Source organism: Nerophis ophidion, linkage group LG18 (assembly GCF_033978795.1).
Source record: "Nerophis ophidion isolate RoL-2023_Sa linkage group LG18, RoL_Noph_v1.0, whole genome shotgun sequence".
Taxonomy (NCBI): Eukaryota; Metazoa; Chordata; class Actinopteri; order Syngnathiformes; family Syngnathidae; genus Nerophis; species Nerophis ophidion.
Genome location: NC_084628.1, coordinates 14,453,785 through 14,471,591, shown reverse-complemented (window position 1 = coordinate 14,471,591; position 17,807 = coordinate 14,453,785). Strand labels below are relative to the sequence as shown.

The window sequence follows — 17,807 nt, the reverse complement described above, 5'->3', positions numbered from 1 at the left end:
GCATATTTTTGTTTTGTTTCCTGAGGGAACTCTCTTGAACAGGGGTCTCAAACTCAATTTACCTGTGGGCCACTGGATGCAGAAACTGGGTGAGGCTGGGCCGCAAGAAAAGATGTCTTAAAAAAATCTAACATGCGCTTTTTAATGAATTCACCTTCTATGAATGGCTTTCCCGCCCTAGCAACATACTTGCCAACCCTTACAATTTTTCCGGGAGACTCCTGAATTTGAGTGCACCTCTCGACAATCTACCGGTGCAACCATTCTCCCGAATTTTTCCCAATTTTCACCCGGCCGACATTACTAAGGGCTGCCGTGACTGCACTGCCTTTAACGTCCTCTACAACAGTGGTTCTCAAACTTTTTTCGGTGATGTACCCTCTTTGAACATTTTTTTCATTCAAGTACCCCCTAATCAGAGCAAAGCATATTTGGTTGAAAAAAAGAGATAAAGAAGTCAAATACAGCACTATGTCATCAGTTTCTGATTTATTAAATTGTATAACAGTGCAAAATATTGCTCATTTGTAGTGGTCTTTCCTTAACTATTTGGGAAAAAAAGATATAAAAATAACAAAAAAAACTTGTTGAAAAATATACAAGTGATTCAATTATAAATAAAGATTTCTACACATAGAAGTAATCATCAACTTAAAGTGCCCTCTTTGGGGATTGTAATAGAGATCCATCTGGATTCATGAACTTAATTCTAAACATTTCTTCACAAAAAAATAAATCTTTAACATCAATATTTATGGAACATGTCCACAAAAAGTCTAGCTGTCAACACTGAATGTTGGATTGTTGTATTATTTTTCCACAGTTTATGAACTTACATTCATACTTCATTGAAGTATTATTCAATAAACATATGTATAAAGGATTTATGAATTGCTGCTGTTTTTTAAAATGTTTTTAATAAATCTATCTTGTCCCTTGGCATACCTTCAAGTACCTCCAGGGGTTCCGCGCACCCCCATAAGAAGACTACTTCTCCACTACATGTCATCGCGCACGCGTTTACATCACACAACCAATGTGCCGGCTCTATATCATGTTGTGAGAGACTTGTGCAGAACAACGTACGAGGCTTCAAGACGTACTTGTTCAACATTCATACACATCACACTAAGGGTGGCCGTAAAAAAACTTTTAACGCTGTTACAAATATGCACCACACAGTAAACCCACACCAAACAAGAATGACAAACCCTTTTTGGGAGAATTTCCGCACCCTAACACAACTCAAACACAAGAGATAAAAAACCCAGAACACCTTGCAGGGCTACAATACACAACACCTCAACCGATGCAAGTAGGGAGGGTGGGGGTGTGGGGGATTGGTGGTAGCAGGGGTGGGATTCTGGGTAATTGTTCTGTTGTGTTTATGTTGTGTTACGATGCGGATGTTCTCCCGAAATGTGTTTGTCATTCTTGTTTGGTGTGGGTTCACAGTCTGGCACATATTTGTAACAGTGTTAAAAGTCTTTTTACGGCCACTCTCAGTGTGACGTGTGTAGCTGTTGATCAAATATATCTTGCAAAAACACACGTGCGTCTCACTTGGCCAGATGCACCATACAACTGGGCTTGCACGCTGTCAGTTCAGGATGTAGGGGGCGCTAAAGGCAGTGCCATTATGGCACTCCCTGAATATTATTGATCTGGTAAAAATTGACAGGGGCTTCGAGAGAATTGGTGCCCTGAAATTCAGGGGTCTCACGGGAAAATTGGGGATGTTGGCAAGTATGACGCTGTCAAGCGTCTTTCATATTAAATCATGAACTCACGGGCCGCGCCAACATTAAATTGTCATAACATAGCGCGGGTCGCGTAATAACGTCTCGCGGGCTGCAATTGGCCTGCGGGCCGCATGTTTGAGACCCCTGCTCTTGAATGAATCAAAGTACTATCTATCTATTTATCTTGTTAGATTTCTGTGCTTCTATCTGCTTTTAGCGGTAAAAGTTAAGCTCCTTGCGTACTCTGATAGTTTGCATGCTGTTTTTTGCATAGTAGCCATGTTGGTTTGGTTGAACACCGCTTCTTTCACTTCTGTAAAAAAGTTACGTGACAGAATACAAGCCATAAGGATTGCAATGATAAGGAGAAATAATGATAAATACATGGTGTGTGTGGGTAAAAAACCCAAGGTTGCATCAGTCAGTATCCCAAATGAGCTTGTAGGTATCAGATGTCACAACAGTGACGCTTGGAGGGGGAGGGTATTCTGGGCCACAGCTGCTGAAGTGTACTATGAGTGTGAAACAGGCAGCTTGCAGAAAGGGTGTGAAAAACGTGACCGTTAGATACGGCACATCACATAAAGGTGCCCTCATGATGGTCCGACCAGACATGTTGGGGGGAAGGACGCAATGGCGTGTGTGCTGATTTTGTGCTGACAGGCTCGAGCGTGCTGCACTTTGCTCGACACGCCGGCTGATAGAGCCGCCTTGACCGGATAGAGTGGGCCCGAGCGTCGGGTGGCTGACTTTGTTCCCATGGGATATGCTAAATGTGATTAAAAAGCTGTCTTGCGGTCACAGACACAAGCAAGACCAATTGAAGAGTCACAGACACGTGTATTAAAGCAGTAAGGACAACTGTTGTGACCTTTAGACCATGTTGTGTCAAGTTAACTGGCATTCAGAGCAGTACCTTCAGAGCTCTTCCACGTTTTCCAAAGGTCCTCCACGCTGATAAACTGGTCATCCCCATGGAAGCTGTTGTGTTTGGCCTTGGGGTCATGGTAGTTCAGATCCTCCCTCAAGAACTGCAGTGCGAGCACATGACATGGTTTGGAGAATTGACTTTTTGTTCGATTCAGCATACTGTACATAAAGTATGGGAGGCTTTGGATTTGCAAGGATCTAGTACATATTTGTCTCGGCCATAATGGGAATTTACGTGCTAGGACAGCAGAGAACGTACAGTGCTTTTGTCCAATGTGTTCCACATAATTAATCATGTCAAAAATCTACAAAGAGATGCATAAATCCAAAGAAGCCAGTATTACCAAGACGTTAGAAGCGCCGTCTTGTTGCCATGCTTTCTTAAAAAACTCTGCGTAGCATCTTGAACCCACGGGAGCCCAGTCATTAAGCATGGGTGGAAGACCTCATACTTGTCTTGCTTGATGGCGAACACATGTTTCTATTACCCTTATCAAAACTTAAGATTCAGCCAAGACTAGTAGCAGCAACACTTACATTATCAACACTTAAATGTGTGGAGGGTGACTATTCAAAGAGGTAAGACTCCAGTGTCCTTTGCGCTGTAAAATAAAGTTTATTTGCGATACTAGCATAACAAGTGTTAATACAAACTATTGTTTAGGTTGTTTTTGTTATTGTTTACAATCTCGAAGAGTAACTCCCTGTATACAGGAAGGCTTTGAAGGTAAAACCCAATAGCTATTGTGCACCAGCCACTTTATTTTGGTAAAATCAGTTGTGCATTCAATACCACAAATTTTAATATTTCTAAATTTCATAATATAAGCTTTATAAAATGCATGTTACGTTAGTTATTTGCCATAAAACATTTTTAGTTTGATAATCTACTGTCAAGTATCAGATCAGGACTTGAAGTCAAATCGGATCTATGGCCAAAAAATCAGATATGGAAAGGAAGCCAAAAATGTTAATCGTTGAGCTAGTCTTTACAATGTTAGATACTCCTGTTAAACAATGCCAAATTAAAAGATTCATTCATTGGGGCGAGAGCTTGCACGCTGTTTTTGATGCTTGAGACAGACCGCTGAGTTTTGGAATATATTTTTAACACTGGGCCTTTTCTAATGTCAAAGATTGAAGGACATACATTTGTGGTCACTCTGGGACATTCTGTGTCGGCAGTAGGGCTGCAACTAATGACGATTTTGATAGTTGATAAGTCATTGATTATCTTAACGATTATTCGACTTATCAGATTATGCAGCATCAACCCATTCAGTGACTCTAATTTCGCTATCATCTTTTAAATTCAGCCAAACATATGTTTAGGCATGTGCTAACTAACAAAGATGACTAATTGATTAAGAAATATTAAATGACATATATCGTAAATGAATACTTAAAAGCAAGGACAGTCCCAGTGCTGACAAAAACAAAGTATCATTTTCTATGTAAACAAGTGCTGACAAAAACAAAGTATCATTTTCTATGTAAACAAGTGATGACAAAAACAAAGTATCATTTTCTATGAAAACAACTGGTGGTAAAAAAAAAAAAACACCAAAAGCTATCCAACTTCCCAAAATAGAAACATGCATTTGGTGATGATGTGCCGCATCAAGCTGCACAGATTTATATTACTGATTAGTGATTGTTGAATAACTGCCATTCTTTTCAGAAATCTGATAAAATGTGATTCCTCATGAACATTTTAGCTATCTACTTGATTGTACATTTATTATTTTATGATATCAGCGCCGTAGTGCATTTTGTTTGTGTGTGTGCGTTTAACGTTTGTTTTACACTTGAAGTTCCTGTCAAATTAAGGAAGTACTTGAATTGATATAAACAAAGTATAGCGGGGGAACTTTGGCTAAAATTATAGTTAAATCTATTTTTCTCACAAATTCGTCCCACATTTGTTAGCTACCTAGCAAGGTAACTAGTTAACTATGTTATCGAATTGAGATTGCATAAACCAGATGTAAGACATCATGCCTCGTCTTTAAATGTTATCACATATTTACTGTCATAAAAAAACAAGGCCCGCTTTGCAAAATAAAGGTGTTCCTGTATTTAAAAAGTTTAGGGTGAAATGTTTCCACATTTCGCATGTTTTCACCTGCGATGTTGTCGCGAGAGGCCGCGCTGACTCGTTTCTCTCCGGAAAAATATGAATGACGACGTCACCGACTAATTTCAACAGCAAATATCGCCACGGCAAAATTGAGGCTGCCACACCTTAAAAACAGGTATTTTTTACATTTAAACAAATGAGTAATATAATGTATTATATCCAATAGAAGAAGTCAAAGGTCTGAGGATATTTTAAACTTTTTAAATACTAAGGCCTGTTTCCACGCTTCACTCTCAAGACACAACAAAACTTCCTATCACCTTTAAGGTAGGGTATTTGTGATCAAATTGGGCGGTATAGCTCGGTTGGTAGAGTGGCCATGCCAGCAACTTGAGGGTTGCAGGTTCGATTCCCGCTTCCGCCATCCTAGTCACTGCCGTTGTGTCCTTGGGCAAGACACTTTACCCACGTACTCCCAGTGCCACCCACACTGGTTTAAATGTAACTTAGATATTGGGTTTCACTATGTAAAGCGCTTTGAGTCACTAGAGAAAAAGCGCTATATCAATCAATGTTTATTTATATAGCCCCAAATCACAAATGTCTCAAAGGACTGCACAAATCATTACGACTACAACATCCTCGGAAGAACCCACAAAAGGGCAAGGAAAACTCACACCCAATATAATTCACTTCACATCATGGGAAAAATCAACATCAAATCAAAACCACACAAACAAAACATTAACAGCAGTTTGGTTGTTGTAGTATGAATGGATACATATAGCCTATTATCTGCACACTACTGACTAGTGATGCACTGAAATTTGGCCCATGGAAGAAAAGAGTTTGATCACCGAAAACAGCAATGCAGAAATCAGATGTTGTGATGACATTAACAGCAGGCAGCATGTCATGGTATGCGAGATATCCCAGGGGAAAGCTATCTACACTATGTACAAATATGAAGAAAAGCAGCAGCGCAAAGCAATTGTGACGCCGTGCTCGCTGCAGCTGACTTTTTGCAAACGCGAGTACTTTTTATAATAACACCAGAAAAAGATGCTGTATTTGTTGCTAGTCATTTTTTATAAAGAAAAAGTCACTAAAAGTTTTTGGACAGTTGAAAAGTTCTCAACAAAGTTAATTGTACAATAAGCAGACTGGAGAAACTGATCAGGCGGGCCGGTTCTACGATTGGAATAAAACTGAACTCACTGGTGACGGTGGCAGAGAAGAGGACTGTGGAAAAACTTGTGAGCATCCTGGATGATGCCAGTCACCCTCTGCATATCGTTATCAGTAGCCAGAGGAGCCTGTTCAGTGCTAGACTGCTTCATCCCAAGTGCAGGACTAATAGACTAAAAAACTCCTTTGTCCCACACGCCATTAGACTGTACAACTCCTCTCTGGGGGGAGGGGAGGTACTCGGATGACAGGGGATGCAAAACCATAACAGTGCAATACTTTTTCATAACATGGTCACTACTGCCTAGTTTCTCTTGTTCTATTATTATTATTTTACTGTTAAATTTGTATTCTCATTGTTGCTTTTTATTTTTATTCTTATTGTAATATTTTTCTATTTCGTTTCCATTTATACCCCCACTATTTACTTTTTAAATTCCATCTCAATTCTGTACACTGCTGCTGGAATTTAAATTTTCCTGAGGGAACTCTCCTGAAGGAATCAATAAAGTACTATATATGTATTTATTTACAATACTACATTTTTATTTTCAGTACTATTTTATTCAAATCAGAAGTTTTATGTTTGCGCTTAATTGATCAGATTGATTTTTTTATTACTATTTAATGATTATCTGAATTGATTTATTGGAAAATGCTATGTAATAATTTAGAGAACTATTTTTTTCAAGTCAGAAGTTTTTATTTTGCACTTTATAAATCCCAATGTTGAAGATGATTATTTATTTGCATGCAATTAAAATGCCACATTTTTGTTTAGTGAAGTGAAGTGTGAAGTGAATTATATTTATATAGCGCTTTTTCTCTAGTGACTCAAAGCGCTTTACATAGTGAAACCCAGTATTTAATTTTTACAATTAAACCAGTGTGGGTGGCACTGGGAGCAGCTGGGTAAAGTGTCTTGCCAAAGGACACAACGGCAGTGACTAGGATGGCGGAAGCGGGAAACGAACCTGCAACCCTCAAGTTGCTGACACGGCCGCTCTACCAACCGAGCTATAACGCCCCGATATAGCTGAAGTGATTCATTCAAGCACAAGTATTGACTCCCAGAGGAATCTCTTAATTTATTCATTTGAACATTTTTTCATTAAAAGTACAATTTACATCTCGTCTAAAAATAACATTATACAAATTGAAATGTTGCTAAGGGTAAGCTGCTGTGTATGCTGTGTCATTTCAAACTTACATATTTTTCGGACTATAAGTCGCATTTTTTTTTCATAGTTTGCCCGGGGGTGCGACATATAATCTGGAACGATTTATGTGTGAAATTATTAACACATTGCCGTAACATATCAAGTAATATTATTTATCTCATTCGCGGAAGAGACGAAGAAAATGTCAGCAATCATCACATTCACGTCAACCAATAAGATTTTGGCGGGGGAGGGTCATGGCAGAAGTGCATCATTGTGGGACATGGAATGCTAACTGATATATGCTGTTTGCTACTGCCGTAGCTTTTAAAATGGATCATTCCTAGTTGGCAGTAACTTATAAGAACTGAGAAGGGCTGAACAAAAATTGGACCGAAAAGGAAATCATGTATTGCAGATTACAAGCTGGACGTAGTGAAATATGCAGCAGAAAACGACAGAAGGAAGCGGCGCATACCTTTGGAGTTGGCAGAGTTGTTTAGAAGCGACATCGAGGAAAAAGATTTCATCGGATTTATCGATTAGGAGTGACAGATTGTTTGGTAAACATATAGCATGTTCTATATGTTATAGTTATTTGAATGAAACTTGCTATAATATGTTACGTTAACATACCAGAGACGTTCTCAGTTGGTTATTTATGCGTCATATAACGTACACTTATTCGGCCTGTTGTTCACTATTCTTTATTTATTTTAAATTGCCTTTCAAATGTCTATTCTTGGTGTTGGATTTTATCAAATAAATTTCCCCCAAAAATTTGACTTATACTCCAGTGCGACGTATATATGTTTATTTCCTTCTTTATTATGCAATTTTGGCCGTTGCCACGTATACTCTGAAGAGATTTATAATCCGAAAAATCCGCTACTAGTTTTTGATCAAATAACAGCAAAAGTTGTTTTGAATTACTTCTGTCATTTGTATTTGGTTTCTTTAAAAAGTAGGGAACAACAACAAAAACAAAAATAAATAAAAATAGGACATTCTATTTTCAGGCCAACCAGACCACAAGGAAGTGCTTCAAATGCAGATCAGAATAATCATTCCTTTAAGAAAATATAGAAACCTGCAAAGTGGTGCTTCTTAATTAGTAGCAACATGAGGGTCAGCCTTGTGTGCCTTACGTTAATTATTGACAAACTGCGCGGAAAGAGCAGTGGAGCACACAAATGACAATAACCCCATGAGAAGTTGACCTATGATGACAAATCCTCACTAGGGTGAATTAATTTTGTCAGCCCGTCTGGCAGTTGTAATGTACAAAACCCCGTTTCCATATGAGTTGGGAAATTGTGTTAGATGTAAATATAAACGCAACACAATGATTTGCAAATCATTTTCAACCCATATTCAGTTGAATATGCTACACAGACAACATATTTGATGTTCAAAACTGATAAACATTTTTTTTGTTTTGCAAATAATCATTAACTTTAGAATTTGATGCCAGCAACACGTGACAAAGAAGTTGGGAAAAGTGGCAATAAATACTGATAAAGTAGAGGAATGCTCATCAAACACTTAGATGGAACATCCCACAGGTGTGCAGGCTAATTCGGAACAGTTGGGTGCCATGGTTGGGTACAAAAGCAGCTTCCATGAAATGCTAAGTAATTCACAAACACTTTGTAAGCAAATTGTCGAACAGGTTTAGAAAAACATTTCTCATTGAGCTATTCCAAGGAATTTAGGGATTTTACCATCTACGGTCTGTAAAATCATCAAAAGGTTCAGAGAATCCGGAGAAATCACTGCACGAAAGCGATGATATTACAGATCTTTGATCCCTCAGGCGGTACTGCATCAAAAACCGACAGTGTGTAAAGTATATCACCACATGGGCTCAGGAACACTTCATAAAACCACTGTCAGTAACTACAGTTGGTTGCTACATATGTAAGTGCAAGTTAAAACTCTACTATGCAAAACCAAACCCATTTATCAACGACACCCTGAAACGCTCGGCCCGAGCTCATCTAAGATGGACTGATGCAAAGTGGAAAAAGCGTTCTGTGGTCTGACGAGTCTACATTTCAAATTATATTTGGAAACAGAGGATGTGGTGTCCTCCAGAACAAAGAGGAAAATAACCCTTCGGATTGTTATAGGCACCAAAGTACAAAAGCCAGCATCTGTGATGGTATGGGGGTGTATTAGTGCCCGAGGCATAGGTAACTTACACATCTGTGAAGGCACCATTAATGCTGAAAGGTTAATACAGGTTTTGGAGGAACATATGTTGTCATCCAAGCAACGTTATCATGGACGCCCCTGCTTATTTCAGCAAGACAATGCCAGGTCCACGTGTTTCAACAGCGTGGCTTCGTGGTAAAAGAGTGCGGGTACTTTCCTGGCCCGCCTGCAGTCCAGACCTGTCTCCCATCAAAAAATATCGCACATTATGAAGCGTAAAATACGACAGCGGAGACCCTGGACTGTTGAACGACTGAAACTCTACATAAAACGAGAATGGGAAAGAATTCCACTTTCAGAGTTTCAACAATTAGTTTTCTCAGTTCCCAAACGTTTATTGAGTGTTAAAAGAAAATGTGATGTAACACAGGGGAGAACATGCCCTTTCCCAACTACTTTGGCACGTGTTGCTGCAATGAATCTCTAAGTTAATTATTATTTGCAAAAAAAAATAAAAGTTTATGAGTTTGAACATCAAATATCTTGTCTTTGTAGTGCATTCAATTGAATATGGGTTGAAAAGGATTTGTAAATCATTGTATTCCGTTTATATTTACATATAACACAATTTCCAAACTCATATGGAAACTGGGTTTGTATAAAGTAAAGCGCTTTGCGTATTGTGCAGGTGTCGTAAAGCTCTATATAAATAGACCATTTACCAATTACCTACCCCGTCTGTCTCCACCACGTCCACGTTGCCATTTTTGTCGTCGTCCATCTGCTTGTGGATGCTGCGAATGGCCTCGTAGCTGAGAACGCCGTTCTCGTCCCGGCACAGAGGCTCGTCGATGCGACAGAAATCTGGCGGAGAGGGGTCACATGAAAGAGCCTGAAAAACCTACATCTGTTGTTATTGTGATGACTTGGCTTTGAACTTTTTGTGGTTTTCGGAAAAAAGAACAGCACAGTCCCACAGCTGGGCTGCCCTCGCTAAACCACACAGCTGGAATAGCTTCCTGTGCTCAAGACATGTTTACACGAGGACGCCGTTTAAAGCTTGAATTTATCATCGTCTATTTGACGACTGGTCACTTGAAATATTGACATGCGTTTGTTAGTGCCACTGAAGGATGACGATATAATTACATAATTGGCTAATCTGTCAGTGAGGCCTTATCGAATGACTCCCGTTTTCCGCCCCAAGAGCCTTCTCTCCTTCCTGAAGGCAAATAGATAAAGCTGTCGCTCTCACACGTAGGAAACCTTGTTGGGAACGTGGTGCAGATGTGGAGCTGTGTGAAGCGGCTTGTGTAGCAAACAGTGGGTTTCTGTGTGCATTAGGAGATAAGCGCTGATGCCTGGTATGACCTGTACTTACTCTGCTATCCAACAAAAAACATGTTTACCAGAACCTTCAATGCAAAATTCTAAATTGTCCCTTAAGTCACAAAAAAATAACCACTGTTCAACAACCAAAGCGCTAAATTTGGTCTACATTAAAACATTCTTGTTCATACTGCATTAATATATGCTTATTTTAAACTTTCATGTAGAGAGGGAAATGACAACTAAGTCATTTGACCAAAACTGTATTTGTTAAACAGTTTTAAGCAGTGGCACAAACATTCATGTCATTTCAAAACAGAAAGTGCAAGATTGTCTGAGACATATTAAAAAAAGCTATGAGTGCACTTTTGCGTGATGTCACTAAGATGACATAGCAAAATAACACTAAATTAAAGTGCACTTTTTGTACAGAACGCTACTACAATAGTTTAAAACAAAGTGCACTTTTGTGAATGATGTCACACAAAATATTTCAATAACTGTCAAATAAAAATGAGCTGCATAATAGGAAATCAAATAGTGTATGTCCTTCGCTATGTGGTAGGCTACTGCGGACGTTAACTCCTGTTGAATGTTTTTTTTCATACGGTGTTGATGTGGAAATGGTTGCCTCGGTGATTTGTTGGTGAACGGAGATGTTGACATGCGGAGTTTCAAGCACTTGTCATTCTCTAGCAGGTGACTTTTCAAATGATGCTACATATTAGCAGTAATGCAACTTTTTGTAGCAACGCTTTTGCACCACACTTGACATATTACAGTTGTCTGTTCGACATATTCCCGCTTGAAGCCAAACCACCGCCAGACGATGGACCCCCTGCTGTTTTTCTTGGGAATTAATTCATCCTTCATTTGTTACCAGATTCGCACCTTCTTTCTGTCTCTTTCTCTATTACCACTCGCACCACAGCTGACGTTACCCATGCCGCTACCTCTCTGCTCCGTGAGGACGTATACGTATGTGACGTATGTAAGAAGGTGCGCTTGTTTTAGGTCTGTGGCGACTTGTCCGGGGTGCATCCCGCTTTCCGCCCGATTGAGCTGAGATAGGCACCAACGCCTCCAGCGACCCCTATGGGAATAAGCGGAAGAAAATGGATGGATGGAAGAAGGAGAGATAAGAAAGAGTGAGAAAAGCCTGTAGCGTAATGCCTGAGCTAAAAGCAACTGCGTGAGAACGTGTACTCGAATATCACGATATAGTAATTTTCTATATCGCACACAGACAAACCCGCGATATATCGAGTACATCGATATCGCCCAGCCCCAGTTGTGTGTTTTGCTTTTTCTTTGGCACCTATAAAAAGGAGGACCGTCATCACATGGGGTGAACGAGATCACAGTTCAGTGCGCATCAAATGACTCCCTCTGGTGTTTCGTTTCTACTTTAGTTTTTTTTGCGACACTTGTTGCATATGTATCAGGCTCAGCGAGAAGTGTCGAAAAGAAGAACACGCAAGAAGCTATGTGAGTAATTAGACTAGTATTCTAAGGTATAAAACAAATCAATAGGCCACCTACTCAGTGGCCTAGTGCAGTGGTTCTCAAATGGAGGTACGCGTACCCCTGGGGGTACTTGAAGGTATGCCTAGGGGTACGTGAGATTTTGGTTTTAAATATTCTAAAAATAACAACAATTCAAAAATCCCTTATAAATATATTTATTGAATAATACTTCAACAAAATATGAAAGAAAGTTCATAAACTGTGAAAAGAAATGCAACAATGCAATATTCAGAGTTGACAGATTTTTTGTGGACATGTTCCATTAATATTGATGTTAAAGATTTCTTTTTTTATGAAGAAATGTTTAGAATTAAGTTCATGAATCCAAATGGATCTCTATTATAATCCCCAAAGAGGGCACTTTAAGTTGATGATTACTTCTATGTGGCAAAATCTTTATTTATAATTTAATCACTTGTTTATTTTTCAACACCTTTATAGTTATTTTTATATCTTTTTTTCCAAATAGTTCCAGAAAGACCACTATAAATGAGCAATATTTTGCACTGTTATACAATTTAATAAATCAGAAACTGATGACATAGTGCTGTATTTTTACTTCTTTATCTCTTTTTTTCAACCAAAAATGCTTAACTCAGTTTAGGGGGTACTTGAATTGAAAAAATGTTCACAGGGGGTACTTCACTGAAAAAAGGTTGAGAACCACTGGTCTAGTGGTTAGAGTGTCCGCCCTGAGATCGGTAGGTTGTGAGTTCAAACCCCGGCCGAGTCATACCAAAGACTGTAAAAAGGGAACCCATTACCTCCCTGCACTCAGCTTCAAGGGTTGGAATTGGGGATTAAATCACCATAAATGATCCCCGGGCGGGGCTACCACTGATGTCCACTGCTCCCCTCACCTCCCAGGGGGTGGACAAGGGGATGGGTCAAATGCAGAGGACAAATTTCACCACACGTAGTGTGCGACCATCATTGGTACTTTAACTTCTTTAACTTAACTTAAAATAGGCAACATTACCAATGTCATGTTTTTTTCTTCTGTTTGACAACAGTACATGAGCTGCATTTATTTCTGCTAGTCCTGTAACGATTAATTGATGAATTCACTCAGAAAAAAAGCATCCATTTATCCATTAAATGTTTAGTGTAAGTTGTAACTAATAAAAATGGATAAAACAAAGACCGCATTGAGTGCCCGAAACTTTAAATACGCAAATGTAGTTTCCGTACAGCCGTTGCAAAATTGCGCACGAGAGTGGTGGTGTTTGTTTTTTTTTTTGTTTCATTTTGATTTATTTCAATAATTATGATGTGCATTTAATAGAATGAAGGTTATGGCAAGCAGAACAAATGTTAACTGTATTTTTCGGAGTATAGTGAAGAACAGGCTGAATGAGTGTACATCATATGACGCATAAATAACCAACTGAGAAGATGCCTGGTATGTTAACGTAACATATTATGGTAAGAGTCATTCAAATAACTAAAACATATAGAACATGCTATACATTTACCAAACAATCTGTCACTCCTAATTGCTAAATCCGATGAAATCTTATACGTGTATTCTCTTACGTGAATGAGGTAAATAATATTATTTGATATTTTACGGTAATGTGTTAATAATTTCACACATAAGTCGCCACTGAGTATAAGTCGCACCCCCAGCCAAAAAAAACTGACTTACAGTCCGAAAAATACGATAATTCACCAATAAATTCAACCATGAATATTCATTGAGGCTAAAAAGTGTGTTTTATTCCAGTGTTTTTTAACCATAGGGCTGTAATTTCTGGTTCACAGCTGTGGTCTGAATAGTCCGCAGCCGTACTCAATTGTAATACACCTTTCCACCACTTGTGGCAGTAATGACAATATCAAACAAACAGAAAAAGCCTGGAGCTTAAGTCAAAGAGAAGTTTCTTAAACGCAAAAAATATGATTAAAATGGTCAAGCGGTGTTTTCATTTGTACTGGCAGCTGAGTTAAGAAACAAATTATTATTAATAAAAAACGTCAAAGGAAGACACGCAAGCGGTGTGATCGAAAGCAGAAGCGTGGATGCCGAGTGGGGCTAACAAAAAAGCGAAAGGCTAATCCCAACAGAACACCACTTCCTTCCATCCTGAAGCTGGATTTAAATGGAAGACGCGAGCCTACTAGTCTGGGTGAGGAGTCAGTTAAGTTAGAACAAGTTTTTTCTGCTATGACTGTGTCAGAATTGGACATGTGTTCTACTGACGTGGCAAATTATAACGCGTTCAGTTTATCGCAGCACCAAAAAAACAATCGGAAAATTCCTGTCATATCAATTCCTAGATATGGTCATAATTATTTTAAGTGCACGACGCATAATAAACGCAACATTATTAATATTGTTACTACGGATAATTTGATCAAAAACTCTTTAAAACAGCCCACTACCTATAATATGGGCTTTTTAAACATTAGATCATTGTCTCCCAAAACATTATTAGTTAATGAGGGCATTAGAGACAACAATCTTAACGTCATTGGTCTCAGCCAAACCTGGCTTAAACTAGACGACTTTTTTGCACTAAATGAGGCATCTCCTCCTAACTATACGAATGCGCATATTGCCCGTCCCTTTAAAAGGGGAGGGGTCGCACTAATATACAACGAAAACTTTAGCCTTAGTTCTAACCTAAATAATAAATACGGTATTTCCTTGAATAGCCGCTAATTAATTTAAAACCTCTTCACACTCCTGCGCTTATTCAAAGTATGCGGTAAAAGTAAGCAGGCGCTAATAATTTTAAAACCTCTTCTCACCCCTGCGCTTACCAATGGCATGCAGTAAAAAATTGAGTGTGATAAAATATTTTTAAAAAAACAACAACAAAAAACAATTATTCTGCGTTCGAGGCCCGGTGGTTGGGAACCACTGCTCTACAGCATGTCATCGCGCCCACTGTTACACCATGCTGTCTGCATGCCAGCCGGACGCATGCATTTCGCTGCTTCTCACACGAGATTGCAATGCATACTTGGTCAACAGCCATACCTTTTACACTGATGGTTGTGATATAAACAACTTTAAAACTCTTAATAATATGCGCCACACTCTGTGAACCCACACCAAGCACATTTCTGGAGAGCATTGGCTCTGTGGCACATTATAAACGCAGCATAGGGATTACCCATAATGCCGTGTATCCGTGACTCTTGGATATAATATACACGCGCCCCCAACCCCGCCCACCTCAACGAACGCACGGGGGGTTTGGGGGCGCGTGTATAATTATCCAAGAGTCACGGATGCACGGCATTATGGGTAATCCCTATGCTGCGTTTATAATGTGCCACAGAGCCAATACTCTCCAGAAATGTGTTTGTTATTCTTATTTGGTGTGGGTTCACAGAGTGTGGCACATATTAGTAAGAGTCTTAAAATTGTTTTATATCACAACCATTAGTGTGATCTGTACGGCTGTGGAACAAGATCCCTGGTCTACACACAGTAAAGGCAAAAAAAAAAAACTCCTCCGCCATTTTGAAACTAACAGCAGGGGAAGAGTCACTCGTGACGTCACGAATTTGACCCGGCGGTAAGAGTAAGCATGCGCTTATTAATTTGGTGAGCGGGTTTTGCCCGGCAGTAATTCAAGGCAGGCGCATATTACATGCCCGGCGGTTATTCAAAGAAATACGGTATAAACCGTTTGAGGTGCTTACTATGAGGTCTGTCACACTGCTGCCTCTATACCTGGCTGCTATCTACCACCCCCCCAGGAACCTATTCGGACTTTATCAATGAATTCTCAGAGTTCGTTGCTGATCTAGTGACACACGCCGATAATATAATTATAATGAACTTTAATATCCATATGAATACCCCATCTGACCCACCGTGCGTGGCGCTCCAGACTATAATTGATAGCTGTGGTCTTACACAAATAATAAATTAACCCATGCATCGCAACGGTAATACGTTAGACCTAGTGCTTGTCAGGGGTATCACCGTTTCCACAGTTATGATACTTCCGTATACTCAAGTAATGTCCGATCATTACCTTATAAAATTATATGCAGTCCTCTCCAAGGTTTCTCATAGTCATCATTGTCACTGTCACCGACGTCCCACTGGGGTGAGTTTTCCTTGCCCTCATGTGGGCTCTACCAAGGATGTTGTTGTGGTTTGTGTTGTGGTTTGTGCAGCCCTTTGAGACACTAGTGATTTAGGGCTGTATTGATAAACATTGATTGATTGCACTGTGTAATTATATGTGTAACTATTTTTCATTAGTATGTATGAGGCCCTTCTTTTGCAGTTTATTTGATTCATATTTATTTATGTAAATCTGACCTAAGCCTATGGTAATAATCTTTATGATTAACATATGGTTGTATACCATTTGACAGAGTTTATCCTGTTAAACTGTTAGTAAGTTAGATACAATTATAGAATACAATTACAATCAAGAGTAAGAATACTAATTCAGTGTTAAAATTTGAGTGGGCCCAGGGCCTTTCTTCTTGGACTGCTTTTGTACAGTATGTGTGCACAGGCTCCCCGCCCGGACATATGGGCAAGACGGAGTGAGTGACTGCCGCAAACATCAACCACTTTATCCGGGCCAGTAAAGAAAATGTTATATAAACTTAGCGATTGTGAAAAATATACACAATTGTCAAACAAACGTGTTCCTTTATACCACATATGGTAAAATGAGCTAGCCCGTATAATCAAACTAATTGATAGATTACTCAATTACCCACCATTAATAAATCCTCTCTTTATTTAGCTTTTTAGGATTTGGCATATTCCCCTTTGCTCGCAAACACCTTTTTACGAGACTGTGTAACGCATTGTTCCAATTCTAAACAGTAGACTGCTTCTTAACACTCACCATACACACATACCACAGCTGACTTGGTCATGCATTGTAATGCATCTGTTCATCAAAATAATGATATGTCTGCTGCACAATGAATAAACAGCCCACACTTGGCAAGCATCTACCGCTGCATGAAATGAAACACACAAATACATGTGTGGAACTTTGCTGTGTGGCAAGCAACAGCTTGACCCTGAACTGATTATTTCTGTTTCACATGTGTGATCTCAGCCGGTTTTGATTGTAGACTGACATAATCTGAGAAAGAATACTCGAAAACACATTCCAAAAAGACTTTTTTTGCCAAATGACAGCACCATGTTGATATTTGCAGTCACCGACACGCTGCTGTACTGTATGAGTTCCATTCAGTTTGCAGCAGACTTTAATTCGCCATGCAATGTTCACATACCACCTAGTGTTCTCTTTACTCTCAGAAGCGCATGTTATGACAAGCAGGATAGATTGAACAGAAAGCAAAGTGGGTGCACAGGTGAAGCCTTTCAACTGCGGCAGTTTGAGCAATTTGTTTCTGCAAAGTACCAAACTAAAAGTTTTTAAGCATCAGAACCAGTAGGGCAACAAACCCAAAATACACACAATGGATCACCATGGTAACAAGAGGAAAAAAAACAGGTGGCTATGTGAAAGACTTCACCTGCTGCGAATCTCACACGCCCAACTTTTTTTTCTTTTACTCTCCTTTGCCTTGCAAAACAAAACCCTCAGATGACGAGATAAGAGTTTTGCAAACCAGTCAGCCTGCTTTTAATTTTATTTTGTTTTTCAAGAACTCCAGTTACACAAGTCAGTGGCAGTGGACAACTTACTCTTTCAACGCCATAACATAAGTCGTGACTGCTTAGAAAAGTAT

The 17,807-nt window shown here is 39.3% G+C and overlaps 1 protein-coding gene across 6 annotated transcripts in view; it reads right to left on the bottom strand.

The window, feature by feature from the left end:
• stim1a (stromal interaction molecule 1a) overlaps positions 1 to 17,807 on the bottom strand; it is a 49,087-nt gene that overhangs the window by 23,336 nt on the left and 7,944 nt on the right. For all 6 annotated transcript variants that reach the window (XM_061877325.1, XM_061877326.1, XM_061877327.1 and 3 more), the window contains exons 3-4: positions 9,991 to 10,121; positions 2,659 to 2,773 (exon numbers count right to left, since the gene is read on the bottom strand). In XM_061877325.1, coding sequence (XP_061733309.1) covers positions 2,659 to 2,773; positions 9,991 to 10,121 — 246 coding nt within the window. The remainder of the gene's footprint in view (positions 1 to 2,658; positions 2,774 to 9,990; positions 10,122 to 17,807) is intronic.